Genomic DNA, 13,195 nt, shown 5'->3' on the forward strand with positions numbered 1-13,195 from the left:
GTTAGATATGATAGGCATTTGAAATGCAATATTAGTCAATCGAAAAAATTTTAAGGAAAAACAAATCAATGTGTACATTTGACAATGTTGATTCATTATTTTTATTTCCACTGTTTTCCATCGCACGACATAACTTGATGCATATAATTCCTAAAATTCACTCGATCCATGGTAACCGTTTTCCAATTTCTTGGATGTTGATCAGATCTTATTAGATAAATATACGATTGAAAAAAACCTGTTTCTTAATAATAAATAAATAAATTTATTATTTCAAGATATAATTAAAATATTTCTTTTCCAGGAATGAAAAAACGGAACTTAAAATAAAAATCGTTATTTAAATCATTATGTCTCAACATGAAAGACATGGTTTCGACTTTGGTTTAGTTAAGATTTGTAATAATGCTTTTTAAAAAATTGCAAAAAGTCCAATATTTGATTAAAACGTGGTGAATCCGTGCACCCATAGTGAAAAACCATGTATATAACACAAATTTTCATTTGAATCATTAAAAGTCTTTATTCTTTACCATTAACATGCAAAAAAATTGATTTTGGATGAATGGCGGTGAATCCGTGCAACCATGGTAAATTGCTCTACTCATATATAAAATATGCTTCAAAACCTACAATATCAGGTGTAATTTATAGGCATCGGATTGAAAAATTTCAGAGCGATGGATGCTAGAAAATATCTACTAAAACAAAACTGAAGTGAAACCGTGCAGCCATGGTCAATACTCATAGCCATCTAACATGTTTTTATAATTAGATTTATAATGTGTTTTAATTTTTTGATAATTATTTAACATATTCATTTTATGACATCCAGGCATTCGTCAACTATGCCAAAATGAGGTGATTCCGGGCACCCATGGTGAAAAAATATTTCCATTTTATAACAAAAATGTTATCGAATAAATAACAAAATAATTTCAAAAGAAAAAAGTTAAAAATATTTCGATAGAAAAAATTTCCCCTTTACCAGTCATTTTGACTGGTCACGGTCCGAATAGGTATATTCAATTTGCCGGTCCTTCTAGTGTTAATAAACAAACCTATGATAAAAAAAAAAAATACTCAAATTTTTTCAATCAGCTTCAAAACCAATAAACCTTATTCCAAAATTCATGTGTGATTTTTCAATTTAAACTATAGTGGCGTTCAAAAAAGCTTTGACAAACTGCCATCTCTCTCTTAAATGATATTTTCCATGAAATTTTAACACATTTCAGTTCAGCTATACAACTAACGCTCCACAACATTTAAAGACTGTACAAATATACAGCGACTGAAAAAACGATACATCTACAGGAAATTTAAGATTGCTTCATAATAATCACTTTAGTTTTCAATGAAAATAACAGGAATTTGGTGAAAAATGTAAAAATGTTTTATAAAAAACAGAATGAAGTTTATCAAAATCGTTCTAAACGGTGCCGGACTTTTACAAATTTAAACTTAAAACCTAAAATGTTGAAAATTATTTATTAGAAACTTCCTTCTTTGTTTTTAAAATACATTTTTTCAACAGAGTCAGCATTAAATGTACTCATGTTTGAATGTTTGTATGAAATTTGTTTATCATATTTTTTTTGTAATTGATTGAACTATGCTGTTTTTATTTTTAACCCTGTTGAAGCATTTTCTCTGCCCAGACAAAGCAGTAACAAAGTTTTAATAAATTTACAACACTCTTATAGCAACAACAGAGCGTACGCATCAGATCCAAACTACTTAATTTATTGCTGAGTTTTGACTGATTTTATAATAAATTTGTTGGTTTTAATTTTGGAAAGGCAAACGAAATGAGATCACGACCAGTTACGGGGAAGACATCCGTATTTTGGACAACAAAATCTGTATTCTGTGTGTAAACCAAAACTTTGTGAAGGGTTTTTATGTTTTGTTTAGTGAAATGAAGTCATCTTTTTAACCAAAAAATCTTTTTGTACATCATTTTTTATATAATTCTCATGAAAGTCTTTAAAAAAATTCACTAAATCGTTTAAAACTATATGAAACTACTATGATTTCGGCAACCTCACAGTAAAGTTATATTAATAAAATGATGAAGATAATTATAATGATTATCATTAGGATATTAACAGATTTATAAAAAAGGTTAAATTTAAAGGTACATTAGAATCTTTTTCAATTGAAAATGTTGCTAAATCTATTGCGTTATAAATTATGCGCATTTTATGGCATTACTACTGCAATAAGACGAAACTTTTTCATGAATTCGATATACTTAAACCGGTTTTATCGGATTTATCAATTACAAATACCGAAATACCGGAAATGAAAAAAAAAACCCCGGTAAAACCGACCACCCTACTCCGGACGCAAACTCCGAGAGGTAAACGAGTGCATTTTATCAAACAGTGTGGCGACACAGAGGACAAATGTACAATCTAGCGCACGAAACTTGTGAAAACATACCAACATCCTTTTTGAACTAGTTCTTGTTTTTTTGGCTAGGCCGCCAGATGTCTCCAAACACACCAAACATCGTTTACTCAGTCTGTAAAGCCTAAATCGGCTAAAACGGTGTAGAGAAGAGTCGGGTAAGACGGACACAGCGGGTAAAACGGACACTTTCGATATTTCGAAAATTGAAATGTTTGGCAAAAATCTAATGATGGGAATATGTTCGCCTAATACTGTATTTTTTTTCACCTGGAGGCAAACTAGAGGCAACCTAGGTTCGCTCTAACTGCTGTCATCGTGCTCATTTATTGCTCGAGAGGCAACCTAGGTTCGCTCGAAAAAGGGACGGAGTCGCCCTGAGAAGAAAGTCAGTTTTGCGAGAAGTTCACCAATACTCTCAACGTTATTGTCAAAACATTAAACAGCTGTTTTTGGCTGAAAGCAAAACAGTTGAAATAATGAACGGGCAAATGATTATTGCCGCGATTTTGAACCTCTCAGCCAAGCAAAATCGTACTATCTGCTGTCCAGTGCAATCCGGACACGAAAAACGGCAATCCGGATGTGAAGAACCGAATGAAGAAATCCAGAAGGGAGAACAAAATGACAGCTGCATGTAAACATTGCGCTCGTTCTCACGCACACCTACGTATGGAATAACTCGAAACCCGAAACACGTTTTTTTATTCTGACAGTTCCAGAGCCAAATCCGGAATCAAAAAAAAATACGCCATAAGTGTATCAACACTTTCGAGACCCTTTGTTTATTTACAGCAAGCAAGGTCCCATAATATTAAACAAAACAAGCAAAAACTTTGAGGATCCATTGTTTGATGTAATTTTCTCTCCTCATTTAATAGTTCATAATTCGCATAATTTTCGAAAATTTCAACCGTTTTCAAAGGTAGAGTGTTTATAAGGCTTCTTTTTAACCATCTGGAGAAAAATCTGCTAATTTCCGCCAAAGGGCTTGAACAACAAACGTTTTGAAAAAAAAAGTTGCTAAGGCGGGTAAAACGGACACCTCAAGGTCGGGTAAAACGGATACATAATTTTCTTCAGGTATTTTAAATTTTAAATTCGCGAATGCCATAAAAATGGTACAACGACTATAATCGAAACAAAAAAAAAAAAAAATGTTCATCGGTTTGATCCTCCATATGCCTTCAAAAGACATTGGCAAGAGCAATTGTCGGTCGAAAAGCCCTCGGTATGCCAAACAGGCCATGAAAACTGTAAAGCGCCAATAAAATACGGAATTCCGAAACCACACTGTTTCGCTTCTGGACTCGGACCAATTGGTTCCATTTTGGTTTTAAAACGTTTTCTTATACTGAACTCATAAAAATACCTACTTTAACAGCAATTTTTGCGACAAAATGTACTTTTTCTGAGCAGTGTCCGTTTTACCCGACCATTTTTGAAAAAAGTAATTTGCAAGCATATTTAAGATTGCTATAAAAACAGTCTTAAAGAAACAAATTTACTAATTCCAATGATTAACCTGAACAACCTAAACTGCCCATCTGCACGAAAACTGTGATGAAAAAAGCAATATCTGATTTTCTATAGCGATTCTACCTTAGGGTGTCCGTCTTACCCAACTTTCCCCTATGTCTTTTTTAACACACCAAACACTGGGGGAGGAAGACTGAAATTTGCTGCATCGTTTTCTGCATCGTTTTTTTATTGTTCGGCAAAAAGCCAGCAATTGTTGAAAAGATTTATAATCGTTCAAATTTTAACATTAGATGATCAGTTTCGTGTAGTGAGTCATGTAACTCAGTTGTTTAGGTGCTAAATTTAGATTTAGCTATATTTTTAGAACAACCATTAATCAAGCCATTTTTATTTATCAGCTTCAAAACTTTGACGAAATTTGAGCGGCATAATACGCCTGATCATGCAGGAATTTGCCAGAGCAAAACAAAACCTAATTAAATCATTGTTTTATGCAAAACAAGTGCTTTTCAGCATGAAAAAAGTTTTATTAAAAATTACTAAATAAGAAAGTAAAATTTTGAACCTTCGCACTGGTCGGTAGATTGATGAGAGAAATTTGACGTTTGAATTTTTTTTTCTTTTTTTATTCAGTCTTCCTCCCCCAGACCAAACAGAACTGTCAAAACAAAGCTGAGAAAAAATAACTAAGTTTCAATCAGTTATCAATAGGTCGTATGCTCTGCTTGGCATGCTTCAAGAAAATTGCTGTTGAAGTTTCGTTATACGTTCATCATGATGCATGATAATAAAATACCTTGGAAACCAGAGGACTGAAACAGCTTTTCAATCGCTAACAAACGCACCGTACCAAATTTTTGGTACCAGAACGTCAGTGTGGTTCCCGAGATTAAACACTTCACCCCAAAACAGACTCAAAATAGGGTAACATTTTGATTGCCAAACGCATCTGTTGATGTCATACTGCAGATTTAGGATCAATTTTAACAAGGATTATGCTGAAAACTTGTGCCAAACCATAATTTATTAATGTTACCAAAGATTCCTTTGATTGACACTCCTAAGCCGCAGAAATCATTTTAAGGATTATTAAAAAATGGCCTCGGTTGAAATTGTTGCAAATAGACGGCCATGATTCCTATATACGCGTTTCACTCGTTTCATTTTTCTTCTTCCTGCGAGTTTCTTGACTGAAAACTTAGTACGGAGAAGTTTGCTTTCTTCAGCCCTTTGTTGAAAAAATGCATTGAATTTTTCCGTAGGTTTGGATAACGTGCCGCTATTAAGCCTATCCTCCTCCCCATTCTTAACGCGATATGAAATGATCTACCAAATTGAAGCTGTCCATTTTACTGCGACATGCATTGGATTGATTATTTGTGAGTTCATATTCGATTACGCCTTTTCGAAAACTAGTCACTTTAAAGTTGATTTGTAACTTTCGAACGGCGCAATAGATGGCACTGTTTGAAGTTCATATTGAACATATTTTTTGGTGATAGCATTTGAAATTTTACACTTTCTTGTTCGAGCTAGTACGTCTGTTCTCTGTGGTGGCGACAAGATGACACATAATCTTTAAAACATCGAAATTAAACCACATGAAACTACAAATATCAGCTAACTGTCAACTAACATTTTATTCATTGATTATTTTCAGTACTACCACACGGTGACGGCAGTGCGCCGCGCCGACGCCGGCAAGTCTCCGATGACCAAGGTGATGGATTTGTTTAGGCATCGTTCCAATTCGGCAGTGTCCGAGGCCGACAAGCGCAAAGCGGTAAGTTTTGTTTAACCTTTATATATTTCTGACAGTATCCCACCAATGATGATTAACATCAAATCATCCCTTAATCCCATTAGGAATGCCATAAAATTTTGCGAAATTTTTAAAGAACTTTTAGGGCTTTAGGGCTGCTCAATGTTACAAAATTCTATTGCCTTGACATTTATTGAAAAAATTAAGTCCCTGTATTATTTATAGATTTCTCAAAAATTCCTCGTCAATGACAAAAAAGAAATGGGAAGAAAAAACACCACACAACTTTTCAATTCATGCTTTATTTTTCAATAAAACTCAATAACCTAATTTCTTTAAAATTTAGAAGAAGATATTTGATCCAAATCACAATAATTTTCCTTTTACTGAAGCATTCTTTGAAAAACAAAATGCCATAATTTCAACTCGTATTCATATATATCAAACCCACTGCGCTGAATTGCATACAACATTTCGTGCAAGTTGTTCAAAAGCCCGCTGAACGATTGCATCCAATTCGATTTGAGTTTTTGTTCCTTCAACGGTTCAACCCACGCGACTCAGAAAATTTAATCTCAGTGCTTGGTTCCTAAACGATACCTAACTTATAAGTCTGCAAAACGAAGTAGAGAAGCCGCAATTGTAGCAAAAATCGTCAATCCACCGCAAAAAAGCCACTTTTTGCTGTAATCTTGAAGCCTTTTGGGAAAGCGAACTGCCGTTTTTTCAGTTCAGCATTTGAAAAAAAAGGAATTAGGAGTTAATTCAAAAAAAATAAAATATAATTTCTTGCATTTCCATTTGAAAGACAGGATCAATTGTCTTTGTTCTTATTTCGATTTCAAGATCTTCTGCATTCTGGATTCAATACGTTTTGTTCTGATTTCTTGTTCCTTTCTAGAGTATTTATTTTTGGATTATGACATGACACGCAAGATTATCCTCACCGGCCCCCAATTACGTCACGCGTCATTTTTGCGCGCAAATCAACGCGCAAGTCATTCTGCATGGTTAGCAGTTCAGTTGGATTGGATCATTTTCTGTGAATTTCTAGCGTCAACAATTATTATTGAGGCTCACACTCTTTTTTTTGTCGTCTTCTCAAGTTCTTGGATCCTGATAAACAGGTGTTGACGATCGAAAGTAACATGGCGCAATAACAAATCAAATAATAACACACAACAACAAAGCACCTGTGCGCTGCTGACCTTCAATAATGTTTGGTTCAATGCGCTTGCGAGACAAAAGTGCAACACCGAATATATGCATTTCTATAAATCACGGTTCAGCGCCTTTCGGTCGTCGTCGTCGTCTGACCGCAGCCTAGCCGATGACTGGAAGACGTTGGGAATCGTATAGATAAACAAGATGAAACAAAGTGCGATTGCAATCTTTGGCAAGCGCTTGGAATCAGCTATTAGTTTCTACTGATAATCAATAACTGATTTTGGCGATTTGATTTAATTTCATTTAAACTGATTTGATTGTAATACATTTCTTTCGTTTGTATTGCCTACATTTTTAGCCAGAATATGAAGTTAGACCGCTGCAAAAAAAAATATATTTTTTTCTCATATTAGTTTTTACGATGTTCTTTGAGTCATCAAGCCTCAGTGTAAAATTTGAGATGATTTGATTGATTCCTGGATTAGCACAACGCGTTTCAATTTTGTATGGAAATTTGTATGGAAGGAGAAATTTTTACGCATAAAATCATCCAGAAAATTCAAATTAGGGTTAGTGCTCCAACTTTAGACCTAGAGCCTATTTTAGTCCTAAAACGCCGAAAATTGTAAAAAATTCATTTTGCTTGCATAGGATAAAGATGCTGCTATGTGCACAATGATCTCTTATTCTTTCTGAATCCTTCCTTACCGCTTTTGCCATAAAAAGTCTTTCTAATAAAATTTTCAACGTTTTGAAAAATGTGCCTCCTATTTAGTGGTAAATTAGACAGCTCAATAAGTGGGGCGCGTTTTGAGAAATGATAGGGAATAAGGAAAAATTACGTTTTTTAGCGTCCAAGCCAAAGTTTAAAGGGTAATTACTTTCACTGTGGAGAATATGAACCAGACTACCTATTTTTCCTAAAATAAATTAAAATCAAACAAATTCATTGGCTATGCAAAGAGTTTTTTGTGATTTTATTTTTATTTTCATCCTACGGTTAAACAGCTTTTAAATGAGCAGTTAAAACGCTCAAATTAAAAAAAATTATTTTGAAATATTTTTTTGCATAAAATCGAATATCTTTTCTGGGGTTTAAGTTAGGTTTAAGGTTTGTTCGTATCAAATGTACTAGCAGAATCAAGGAATATTTAAAATTCAAAGATATATTTCTTTTAACTTTCTGTACATCTCTGGCGATATTTGAATGAAAAATTTTGTTTTTCCATACAAATTTCCATACGGAATTAAAAATTCGTCGCGCTAATTCAGGACTGAATGAATTGCTTCCAAAATTTTTATTGCGTTTTGTGGCATTAAAACATCCAAAAAAATTTGATGGAGGTATAAAATGTATAAACTTGTGGCAGGCAGAGGTCTAACGAAGCATAAACCATCACTCATTTTAATTGATTGTATTAACTGCTGTACGAGACTGTTTCATATAAAAAATGTGCGTTTATAAATTTCTTAAAATCAGATCCAAAAAATTACCTATTGAAACTGAAATGAATCCCTTATAAGTATTATATGCCATCATGACTTTTCACAAATTATGGCCATTTGGCATCAAATGATCTTGTGTCTGTGTCTTTGCGCTTACAACTTTCAGAGTAGAAATTTTATGCACTTGCTGTCTTACAAGATGCTCATCATTTTTTGACGGTCGGCATAGAAATTAAAAAAAAAATGACGGAAAAAATTATGCGATCATCAGTTAGTGTTTCAATCTCAGTATCAAGACCTAAAAAAATAATGAGCAACCAACTTGTACAAGCTAGAAGTTGAAAATCAGCAAAAAAATAAAAACCAAATAAAAATTCTGTTTTTTGTATAAAATATAAAAAATAACAATCGACACTAAATAAATCTCATAAATTTTCAGATAATTGCTAGTTTGTTTCAAAAAGTGTCAGTTTATTACCAATAATATTCTGTCCAAAGTTTGTGAAACGGAGTTCTAGATGTTGTGAAATAGAACATTTCAAATCTTTGTTTTCATATTTTTTTTTGTAATTGCTTGATTTTCATTTAGATTCGTTGTCGTGTCCGAGGCCGACAAGCGCAAAGCGGTAAGTTTTGTTTAACCTTTATATATTTCTGACAGTATCCCACCAATGATGATTAACATCAAATCATCCCTTAATCCCATTAGGAATGCCATAAAATTTTGCGAAATTTTTAAAGAACTTTTAGGGCTTTAGGGCTGCTCAATGTTACAAAATTCTATTGCCTTGACATTTATTGAAAAAATTAAGTCCCTGTATTATTTATAGATTTCTCAAAAATTCCTCGTCAATGACAAAAAAGAAATGGGAAGAAAAAACACCACACAACTTTTCAATTCATGCTTTATTTTTCAATAAAACTCAATAACCTAATTTCTTTAAAATTTAGAAGAAGATATTTGATCCAAATCACAATAATTTTCCTTTTACTGAAGCATTCTTTGAAAAACAAAATGCCATAATTTCAACTCGTATTCATATATATCAAACCCACTGCGCTGAATTGCATACAACATTTCGTGCAAGTTGTTCAAAAGCCCGCTGAACGATTGCATCCAATTCGATTTGAGTTTTTGTTCCTTCAACGGTTCAACCCACGCGACTCAGAAAATTTAATCTCAGTGCTTGGTTCCTAAACGATACCTAACTTATAAGTCTGCAAAACGAAGTAGAGAAGCCGCAATTGTAGCAAAAATCGTCAATCCACCGCAAAAAAGCCACTTTTTGCTGTAATCTTGAAGCCTTTTGGGAAAGCGAACTGCCGTTTTTTCAGTTCAGCATTTGAAAAAAAAGGAATTAGGAGTTAATTCAAAAAAAATAAAATATAATTTCTTGCATTTCCATTTGAAAGACAGGATCAATTGTCTTTGTTCTTATTTCGATTTCAAGATCTTCTGCATTCTGGATTCAATACGTTTTGTTCTGATTTCTTGTTCCTTTCTAGAGTATTTATTTTTGGATTATGACATGACACGCAAGATTATCCTCACCGGCCCCCAATTACGTCACGCGTCATTTTTGCGCGCAAATCAACGCGCAAGTCATTCTGCATGGTTAGCAGTTCAGTTGGATTGGATCATTTTCTGTGAATTTCTAGCGTCAACAATTATTATTGAGGCTCACACTCTTTTTTTTGTCGTCTTCTCAAGTTCTTGGATCCTGATAAACAGGTGTTGACGATCGAAAGTAACATGGCGCAATAACAAATCAAATAATAACACACAACAACAAAGCACCTGTGCGCTGCTGACCTTCAATAATGTTTGGTTCAATGCGCTTGCGAGACAAAAGTGCAACACCGAATATATGCATTTCTATAAATCACGGTTCAGCGCCTTTCGGTCGTCGTCGTCGTCTGACCGCAGCCTAGCCGATGACTGGAAGACGTTGGGAATCGTATAGATAAACAAGATGAAACAAAGTGCGATTGCAATCTTTGGCAAGCGCTTGGAATCAGCTATTAGTTTCTACTGATAATCAATAACTGATTTTGGCGATTTGATTTAATTTCATTTAAACTGATTTGATTGTAATACATTTCTTTCGTTTGTATTGCCTACATTTTTAGCCAGAATATGAAGTTAGACCGCTGCAAAAAAAAATATATTTTTTTCTCATATTAGTTTTTACGATGTTCTTTGAGTCATCAAGCCTCAGTGTAAAATTTGAGATGATTTGATTGATTCCTGGATTAGCACAACGCGTTTCAATTTTGTATGGAAATTTGTATGGAAGGAGAAATTTTTACGCATAAAATCATCCAGAAAATTCAAATTAGGGTTAGTGCTCCAACTTTAGACCTAGAGCCTATTTTAGTCCTAAAACGCCGAAAATTGTAAAAAATTCATTTTGCTTGCATAGGATAAAGATGCTGCTATGTGCACAATGATCTCTTATTCTTTCTGAATCCTTCCTTACCGCTTTTGCCATAAAAAGTCTTTCTAATAAAATTTTCAACGTTTTGAAAAATGTGCCTCCTATTTAGTGGTAAATTAGACAGCTCAATAAGTGGGGCGCGTTTTGAGAAATGATAGGGAATAAGGAAAAATTACGTTTTTTAGCGTCCAAGCCAAAGTTTAAAGGGTAATTACTTTCACTGTGGAGAATATGAACCAGACTACCTATTTTTCCTAAAATAAATTAAAATCAAACAAATTCATTGGCTATGCAAAGAGTTTTTTGTGATTTTATTTTTATTTTCATCCTACGGTTAAACAGCTTTTAAATGAGCAGTTAAAACGCTCAAATTAAAAAAAATTATTTTGAAATATTTTTTTGCATAAAATCGAATATCTTTTCTGGGGTTTAAGTTAGGTTTAAGGTTTGTTCGTATCAAATGTACTAGCAGAATCAAGGAATATTTAAAATTCAAAGATATATTTCTTTTAACTTTCTGTACATCTCTGGCGATATTTGAATGAAAAATTTTGTTTTTCCATACAAATTTCCATACGGAATTAAAAATTCGTCGCGCTAATTCAGGACTGAATGAATTGCTTCCAAAATTTTTATTGCGTTTTGTGGCATTAAAACATCCAAAAAAATTTGATGGAGGTATAAAATGTATAAACTTGTGGCAGGCAGAGGTCTAACGAAGCATAAACCATCACTCATTTTAATTGATTGTATTAACTGCTGTACGAGACTGTTTCATATAAAAAATGTGCGTTTATAAATTTCTTAAAATCAGATCCAAAAAATTACCTATTGAAACTGAAATGAATCCCTTATAAGTATTATATGCCATCATGACTTTTCACAAATTATGGCCATTTGGCATCAAATGATCTTGTGTCTGTGTCTTTGCGCTTACAACTTTCAGAGTAGAAATTTTATGCACTTGCTGTCTTACAAGATGCTCATCATTTTTTGACGGTCGGCATAGAAATTAAAAAAAAAATGACGGAAAAAATTATGCGATCATCAGTTAGTGTTTCAATCTCAGTATCAAGACCTAAAAAAATAATGAGCAACCAACTTGTACAAGCTAGAAGTTGAAAATCAGCAAAAAAATAAAAACCAAATAAAAATTCTGTTTTTTGTATAAAATATAAAAAATAACAATCGACACTAAATAAATCTCATAAATTTTCAGATAATTGCTAGTTTGTTTCAAAAAGTGTCAGTTTATTACCAATAATATTCTGTCCAAAGTTTGTGAAACGGAGTTCTAGATGTTGTGAAATAGAACATTTCAAATCTTTGTTTTCATATTTTTTTTTGTAATTGCTTGATTTTCATTTAGATTCGTTGTCGTTTTAACTTTTAATACTAGATTTATTTAGGAACTAGCTGACCCGGTGTGCTTTGCAACACCTTCCAAAAACAAATAATATTTTCAGAATTTTTCAATTTTTCTGAATTTTAATCTATAAATTTGTGTTAAAGATCTGATAATTTTAATCTGTTTCTTTAAGCTTCGCCCTAAAAAAGGAGAGTCTCAAATTAATCGAACGCATACAATCCATTTTTTAAATATGGTTGATTTTGCTTGATATTCTTTGGATGTATGCTAAAAATCTGATAAAAGAACACCCCCCCCCCCCCCTCCCTGTCCTTTCCTTCACTCCCTGCTGAATGAAGGTCGCGGTCTTTTATAATCATACCCATTTTTTCGTGCCCAAAAATCCTCTTATATCAAATATAATTGCATTGGTTTATAAGTTTTTAGGCTTTACAACAATATTCATATGGAGCCCCATCCTTTCTTCCCCTCTCTACATTATAAAGCGTAAGGGTCTATAACATTCGTAGAAACATATCTCGTAACCAAGTACCTTTCCATGCCATATTGGCTTCGTTAGCATAAATTGAGAACTTATGCTAAAAAATTGTATTCGGCTCACCTCCCTCCTCCTATGTACCTGCTCACTAAAAGGAGGATGGTGTATCAGATAATCATAGAATCGTACCAAATGATTTTCCATGTTAAATTTTGTCCGTTTCTCGGATTTTGTAAAAAAAAAAAAGTTAAATGTAAGCTTTTCTCTTCCTTTCCTGTGTTTCCCATTCTGTTCTCCTACTGCTAGAAAAGAATTGTTTTTCATAGAAAAATTTCTCGCATTGAAATACCATCCCATGCCAAATTTGGTTTTATTTGGGTAGTAGATTCTTGAGTTATGCATAAACTTGGAAGGAAGTACCATCCCCGTTCACCCCATTGAATGGAGGGAGGAAAACTTTATATTCATAAAAAACATTTCTCGTATCCAAATACCCTTACATGCCAAATATGATACCATGTGCTCGATCAGCTCTCCAGTTATACTTAAAATTGTAAGGGAGACCTCTTCTCCCCCTTTTCATCCAACTCTTTGAAGGAGTGAGGAATACCAAATATTTATAGAAGCATTTCTCGTAC

General features: G+C 33.4%; 1 protein-coding gene across 5 annotated transcripts in view; it reads left to right on the forward strand.

The window, feature by feature from the left end:
* LOC129754581 (uncharacterized) overlaps window positions 1-13,195 on the forward strand; it is a 318,099-nt gene that overhangs the window by 106,892 nt on the left and 198,012 nt on the right. For all 5 annotated transcript variants that reach the window (XM_055750722.1, XM_055750719.1, XM_055750723.1 and 2 more), the window contains one exon: window positions 5,558-5,680. In XM_055750722.1, the coding sequence (XP_055606697.1) occupies window positions 5,558-5,680 (123 nt within the window). The remainder of the gene's footprint in view (window positions 1-5,557; window positions 5,681-13,195) is intronic.

This window comes from Uranotaenia lowii, chromosome 3 (genome assembly GCF_029784155.1).
Source record: "Uranotaenia lowii strain MFRU-FL chromosome 3, ASM2978415v1, whole genome shotgun sequence".
NCBI lineage: Eukaryota > Metazoa > Arthropoda > Insecta > Diptera > Culicidae > Uranotaenia > Uranotaenia lowii.